Source organism: Rhinopithecus roxellana, chromosome 8 (assembly GCF_007565055.1).
Source record: "Rhinopithecus roxellana isolate Shanxi Qingling chromosome 8, ASM756505v1, whole genome shotgun sequence".
Lineage (NCBI taxonomy): Eukaryota > Metazoa > Chordata > Mammalia > Primates > Cercopithecidae > Rhinopithecus > Rhinopithecus roxellana.
In genome coordinates, this window is record NC_044556.1 from 79,799,797 (window position 1) to 79,807,217 (window position 7,421).

Sequence of the window (7,421 nt, forward strand, 5' to 3'; positions counted from 1 at the left end):
GTGCGCTACGAGACTCCGGGCCGTCCTCTGCCCCCTCAGACTTTTCGAGAGAAAAGTTTCCCAAGTCTCTCCACCTCCTTTTTTTTCAGGGGCTGGGGAGAATCCTCTCCACCGCCAGGGATCAGAGTGTATCTGGGCGAGGGCAGTGATTTATACATTAGAATCCAGGGGTTACCGGGCTCCGCCCCTTCTCTCTCTCTCTCTCTCTTTTTTTCTTTCATTTGTTGTTTGGGGAGGAGGAGTTCTATTTTTTTTTTTTTTTTTTTTTTGCTTCTGCCCCAGATCTTTCCTGGACAGTGCTTCTCAGCAGTTCAGATCCGGGGGCCCCCAGCTGGCAGAGGGCGTGGGGGGTTAAGGCATTAACCCCTCCCAGCGTCTTCCTGAAGAAACCACCCAGCCTTGGCGCGGCGCTGGGTGACTTCGCTTAGCAGGCAGGGAACTGGCCGCGCCGAGCGGGACTGGCCATTGGAGTGCTCCGCTGCAGAGGGAGGGGACCCCGACTCGAGTAAGTTTGCGAGAGCACTACGCAGTCAGTCGGGGGCAGCAGCAAGATGCGGAGCGAGCCGTACAGATCCGGGGCTCTCCGAACGCAACTTCGCCCTGCTTGAGAGAGGTAGGGGGCGGCGAGTGGCGGGGGACGCGGGCGCGGGGACCCCGGCTGCGATAGGGCTTAGGTGTCAGAAACGAATTTTTAAGCCAAAGAGGCAAACAAAAACTTTGAAAACATGCATCTCTGGGCGCTGAAAATTTGCATCTGTGGGCTACTAAGGAGCCCAACTCGATCGGATTTTTCGTGGGCACTTGTGATTCACGGAGTTTGGAAAAAAAGGTTAATTCCCAACTGTGAACCTACGGGGGTAGGGGCAGTGAAAGCTGCAGTTGGTCGGAGGAGTAGTAGGGAAGGTGCTAAATTTTGGAAATCCTATAGACAAAGAATATGGTGGGTGGTGTGGGGCGTGGGTAATGGCTTAAACTAGTACTGCCCAAGAGCAGGGTATAAAATTAGTTGGGGGAAATGTGGAGCTTCTTGGCTTGAGCAGCCTCTCCTGTTCGCGGAGTTGCTGGGATTGCTCTCATCTCTATTACCACATTTTATTGCACTGCTGCATTACCTTGAAATATTTAAGCAACTTAGAAGTAGACTTCTGCTGACCAGTGCGGTCTTAGAAAGTTAGTTTCTTTGTAACTTTCTAGTCCTAGGAGAGGAGTCAACCTGTTGGGGGACGGCAGTAAATAAAACTGCCCACGCAAATTTAGCAATGCACCAGGGAGCAGTTTAATGTGAGTTTCTGAAGAGTAGTTTTGCACTCGAAATTAAAAATGTGGTAGCATGTATTATTGCTGTCATGAGTAGTTTGATTTCTCTCTTTTGTGTATGTTTTGGCTAAACTAAACAAAGCAAAAAATATTTATGCGATCAACTAGTGTACGAAACTTCTGGGATTTGCTGCAATCTGTTATGAATGGTTTTAACTGAATACCTTTAAATTTACTTGCCCTGGCTTGGGGGCGGTTGGGCGGGGGAGGCGGGGAGAAGAAGAAGAAGAAAGAAAAGGCAGTCGCTTCACGGAGGCGCTAAGCTTTCCTGTTTACTGCAAGGCGGGGCGGGCCTGGCTGCCCACACCTCACTGCGCCCTCCGACCCTAGGCACACCTGCTCCTAGAGAGTTATTAATAGAGCCCCCAAATGACTTACGCTTTCAAGTGATTTTCCTGCAAATCTGATTTCTTGCATGGCAATTAGGAGGTGGTGCTCGCCTCTTTGAACTGGGGGCCTGGGGGTGGGCATGGGGAACAGAGGTGTGTGTCTCTACCCTCAGACTGGCAGTCGAGTCTTTTCCGAGGAGAGACGTGGGCTGGTGGTGTTGAGCGTGCAGCTGAGCTGGTGACTGCTTCAGACAATTTCATGGCTGGAAATACGGGGGTGGGAGGGTGGGGGTTGGCGAGAGGGCAGGAGTGGAGTTAAAATGGGGTGTGCTCTCTAGGTTTCCCATTCCCCCCACTCCTTGTTTTCCATTTTCTTTTTTGTTTGTTTTTGTTTTTGTTTTTTGTTTTTTGGTCAACCCACAGCCAACATCATAATGCCCACTTCCCTTTGAGTGAATGTGGCCATAGAGTTTCTCCCTCTCTTTTTCTTCCCCCTCTTCCTTTTTTGGAAAAAAAAAAAAAAAAAGGAAAAAAAAAATTTTTTTTTTTAATCTCTCTGGGCGCTGAAAATTGGCATCTCTGGGCTACTCAGGAGCCCAACTCGATCGGATTGTTCTTGGGCACTTGTGATTTATGGAGTTGGAAAAAAAGGTGAATTCCCAACTGTGGAACCTACAGGGGTAGGAGCAGTGATTTTTTTAAAAAAAATCTCTCTCCCTGAGCTCTCCCCAAGTTTCTTTAAAACAAATCAACAGTAACACAATTGGAGCAGTGCCTTAGCTAGAATGAATTATGCCAGTATGCTGTGGCTCTTTCCCTGACTCTCTCCTCTGACTTGTTTAAGGCTGCGGTTTCCGAAGCCCTCTCCAGCCAAGGAAAAGCTACACAAAAAGCCTGGATCTCTCATCGAACCACCCCTGCAGCGAGTGAAGGCTCTCTCGCCCTGCCCTCTAGCGTTCTTCTGGAGTAGCGCCACCCCGACTTCCTGGGGACACAGGGTTGGCACCATGGGGTCCACCAGCGTCCCGCTGGTCAAGGCTCTCCGCAGCTCGGTCTCTGACTACGTCAACTATGATATCATCGTCCGGCATTACAACTACACGGGAAAGCTGAATACCAGCGCGGACAGGGAGAACAGCATTAAACTGACCTCGGTGGTGTTCATTCTTATCTGCTGCTTTATCATCCTCGAGAACATCTTTGTCTTGCTGACCATTTGGAAAACCAAGAAATTCCACCGACCCATGTACTATTTTATTGGCAATCTGGCCCTCTCAGACCTGTTGGCAGGAGTGGCCTACACAGCTAACCTGCTTTTGTCTGGGGCCACCACCTACAAGCTCACTCCCGCCCAGTGGTTTCTGCGGGAAGGGAGTATGTTTGTGGCCCTGTCAGCCTCCGTGTTCAGTCTCCTCGCCATCGCCATTGAGCGCTATATCACGATGCTGAAAATGAAACTCCATAACGGGAGCAATAACTTCCGCCTCTTCCTGCTGATCAGCGCCTGCTGGGTCATCTCCCTCATCCTGGGTGGCCTGCCCATCATGGGCTGGAACTGCATCAGCGCGCTGCCCAGCTGCTCCACTGTGCTGCCGCTCTACCACAAGCACTATATCCTCTTCTGCACCACGGTCTTCACTCTGCTCCTGCTCTCCATCGTCATTCTGTACTGCAGGATCTACTCCTTGGTCAGGACTCGGAGCCGCCGCCTGACGTTCCGCAAGAACATTTCCAAGGCCAGCCGCAGCTCTGAGAAGTCGCTGGCGCTGCTCAAGACTGTAATTATCGTCCTGAGCGTCTTCATCGCCTGCTGGGCACCGCTCTTCATCCTGCTCCTGCTGGATGTGGGCTGCAAGGTGAAGACCTGCGACATCCTCTTCAGAGCGGAGTACTTCCTGGTGTTAGCTGTGCTCAACTCCGGCACCAACCCCATCATTTACACTCTGACCAACAAGGAGATGCGCCGGGCCTTCATCCGGATCATGTCCTGCTGCAAGTGCCCGAGCGAAGACTCTGCAGGCAAATTCAAACGACCCATCATCGCCGGCATGGAATTCAGCCGCAGCAAATCGGACAATTCCTCCCACCCCCAGAAGGACGATGGGGACAACCCAGAGACCATTATGTCTTCTGGAAACGTCAACTCTTCTTCCTAGAACTGGAAGCTGTCCACCCACCGGAAGAGCTCTTTACTTGGTCGCTCGCCACCCCAGTGTTTGGAAAACAATCTCTGGGCTTCGACTGCTGCCAGGGAGGAGCTGCTGCAAGCCAGAGGGAGGAAGGGGGAGAATATGAACAGCCTGGTGGTGTCGGGTGTTGGTGGGTAGAGTTAGTTCCTGTGAACAATGCACTGGGAAGGGTGGAGATCAGGTCCCGGCCTGGAATATATTTCCTCCCCCCCCTGGAGCTTTGATTTTGCACTGAGCCAAAGGTCTAGCATTGTCAAGCTCCTAAAGGGTTCATTTGGCCCCTCCTCAAAGACTAATGTCCCCATGTGAAACCGTCTCTTTGTCTGGAGCTTTGAGGAGATGTTTTCTTTCACTTTAGTTTCAAACCCAAGTGAGTGTGTGCACTTCTGCTTCTTTAGGGATGCCCTGTACATCCCACACCCCACCCTCCCTTCCCTTCATACCGCTCCTCAAAGTTCTTTTACTTTATACTTTAACTACCTGAGAGTTATCAGAGCTGGGGTTGTGGAGTGATCGATCATCTATAGCAAATAGGCTATGTTGAGTATGTAGGCTGTGGGAAGATGAAGATGGTTTGGAGGTGTAAAACAATGTCCTTCGCTGAGGCCAAAGTTTCCATGTAAGCGGGATCCGTTTTTTGGAATTTGGTTGAAGTCACTTTGATTTCTTTAAAACACACCTTTTCAATGAAATGTGTTACCATTTCATATCCATTGAAGCTGAAATCTGCATAAAGAAGCCCACTTTATCTAAATGATGCTAGCCAGGATCCTTAGTGTCCTAGGAGAAACAGACAAGCAAAACAAAGTGAAAACTGAATGGATTAACTTTTGCAAACCAAGGGAGATTTCTTAGAAAATGAGTCTAACAAACGTGACATCTGTCTTTGGCACTTTTGTTGATGTTTATTTCAGAACGTTGTGTGATTCATTTCAAGCAACAGCATGGTTGTATTTTGTTGTGTTAAAAGTACTTTTCATGATTTTTGAATGTATTTGTTTCAGCAGAGGTCATTATATTGGATTTTTCTAACCTGTGTTAACACCATTGAATGTGTATTTCTTAAGAAAATACCACCCTATTGTGCCCTTAAAAGCATTACTTTAACTGGTAGGGAACACCAGAAACTTTTCAGTCCAGCTGTTCATTAGATAGTAATTGAAGATATGTATAAATATTACAAAGGATAAAAATATATTACTGTCTTTTTAGTGTGGTTTTCAGTGCAATTAAACCAAGAGATGTCTTGTTTTTTTTTTTAAAAAAAAATAGTATTTAATAGGTTTCTGACTTTTGTGGATCATTTTGCACATAGCTTTATCAACTTTTAAACATTAATAAACTGATTTTTTTAAAGATCCTTTTGTGAAGAGCATTCTTAAAAGTAATTATTGAATTGTTCTATTGGATTGTGTAGTTCTTTGGAATCAAAGTTAAGGACAAATTTGTTATTCTTTAAAGGATTTTTACTTTAACTAGGGTGTGAAAAAAATGTGGTTTGTTTAGAAACCACTCTATCTTTTTCAGGAAGAGAAACTTCAATAAGTTAACACTGAAGAGTAGTAAAGAATGACATAAAAACCACCAACCTTCTGAATACCACATTGACTAGTAAGTAGAATTGTTTGAGTTTTAAATTGCATTTAAACCAAATAAATTAAATACAATAATTCTGTCATCAAACATGGGTTTTTAAAGAAGTTATACACAAAAATGTGGTTGTAAATCTAATTTAAATGATGAGACTCAATCATCATTCAAACCCATCAAAATAAGCATGCATTCTTGGCCTTTCACCAACATGTTGTGGAAGTGGGGATATGGATATGGGTATTAAATCACGTGTTTTTATTTTTTTTTTTCAGGACACTGTCTTGGCTTCCCCAGCCTATCTTCTGAACCACATAGAAGTATACAGTACCAGTGAAGTAGCTAACTGTAAAATGTGGGCTGAGTAGCGTAACACTTTTATCTGAAAACCTTCAATTCACAGTATCTGAAAACATTAACATCCTCGGTCATTAATTTTTCCAAATACAAAATGAAAGGAAGGCACTTTGCAAGCATCACAGACTTATTGTAATAGTTAATTCTTGTTTTTGATTTTTGTCATCTTGGGGGAATTAAAGTATTCTGGCATGTTTGGCTCTCTAATCCTATTGCTACTTTCAGAATTTGTGCTTTCAAGTGTCATTGAATATGCACAGGACACAGTTGGGACATGAAGATAAACCTCACCTAATAGAGTAGATGTCATTTCTGGGTAAGGTTAACTGTGGGAAACAGAAATGTGTTCACTAAGGAAACCTTAGGTCACAACCTCCAGTTTCCTGAAGGAAATGCCAAAAATGCTCCAAAGACAAAAGGCTGGAAACAAACTGGAATGTCTCTCTCCATCTGTCTGCTAAGGCGGAAGGAATGATTTCATGTTACATTCACTTCCTAGACTTTCGTTACAGTCAAGCATAATGGAAAAGTGTGTCCATTTTGTGTTTCTGTGGAAGATAAAATGTTCATATTTTTGGACTTATCTTCAGAAGCACAGGGGTGATTCATGATATGGGGAAAGATGGGATAGGGTGGCTGGCTTTGGGAGATGGGGAGCTCTTTGGTGACACTTTTCCCCCATGAACATATTATCCAGTGATTAGATGTACTTTCTTCCTGGAAACTCTAGACTGTGCATTTCATTCCAAGAAAGCCGGGTAGTCATGGACTGTGGTTTTGCTGGGCACATGTGTAGTAGAGCACCAGATCTGACCAAGAAGCAAAGACTTAAGATGAAGGAATTCTTGGTTGTCTCCCAACATGAATATCTGGTTTTAATTCAGTGTATTCTCAGAAGTGAGAATGAGAAAAAAATCTTAGTAATTATATGTTTATACTAAAAAATACACATATAAGGCTTTGATTTTAATATTGTAGTGTTTTTCAAGAGGAGTAAAAGAGATAGCCTGGACAATACTTGACATATTCTTGTAAAAAGTTCAATTGACTCAAAATAGTCAGGAAAGTTATGAAGTAACATCATGTATTACTTTATCCCCAACAATATTAAATGTGATTACAATTTTACAGAATATTCAAATCAAAATGTTATATAAGACAAATTATTATTCTTGCTTTTACATCTACTTAGAAGGAGAAACATTTAATTGTTTTAAAAATGTTTTATTTATTTTTTAGAAATGAGGTCTTGCCTTCTTGTCCAGGCTAGTATGCAGTGGCTCAGTCATAACTCACTGCAGCCTCTAATTCTTGGGCTCAAGTGATCCTCCTGCCTCAAGCCTCCCATGTAGCTGGGACCACAGGCAAGTGCCACCCTGCCTGGCTGATTTTTTTTTTTTTAATGTTTTGTAGAGACAGGATCTCAATATGTTGCCCAGGCTGGTCTCTAATTCCTGGGCTCAAGTGGTCCTCCCACAGATTTGTCTGTGTTTTCTCTAAATAGGTTATAAATACCTTGAGGGAGGAATCACAAATAACTAAAAGAAACTTTTGTAAAGATTATCAGAGTATTATTTCCCTGGGGACACAGTAAATGTACGATGATGAGAAATCATAATAAACTACAACATTTTCTCCA

General features: G+C 44.4%; 1 protein-coding gene across 2 annotated transcripts; it reads left to right on the forward strand.

Annotated features, from left to right (window-relative positions):
• The first annotated feature begins 267 nt into the window (after positions 1 to 267).
• Positions 268 to 5,195, forward strand: S1PR1 (sphingosine-1-phosphate receptor 1). 2 transcript variants are annotated; one of them, XM_010360612.2, is made up of 2 exons: positions 268 to 613; positions 2,491 to 5,195. In XM_010360612.2, the coding sequence occupies exon 2, from the start codon at positions 2,654 to 2,656 to the stop codon at positions 3,800 to 3,802; it is 1,149 nt and encodes a 382-aa protein (XP_010358914.1). In that variant the 5' UTR covers positions 268 to 613; positions 2,491 to 2,653; the 3' UTR covers positions 3,803 to 5,195. The 2 variants fall into 2 exon arrangements, with proteins under 2 accessions (XP_010358914.1, XP_010358915.1); XM_010360613.2 differs by having other exon boundaries at positions 268 to 505.
• The last annotated feature ends 2,226 nt before the right edge of the window (positions 5,196 to 7,421 follow it).

Coding starts and splice junctions, on each gene's coding strand:
- S1PR1 (XM_010360612.2), top strand. CDS start 2,654: ATGGGGTCCACCAGCGTCCCGCTGGTCAAGGCTCTCCGCAGCTCGGTC.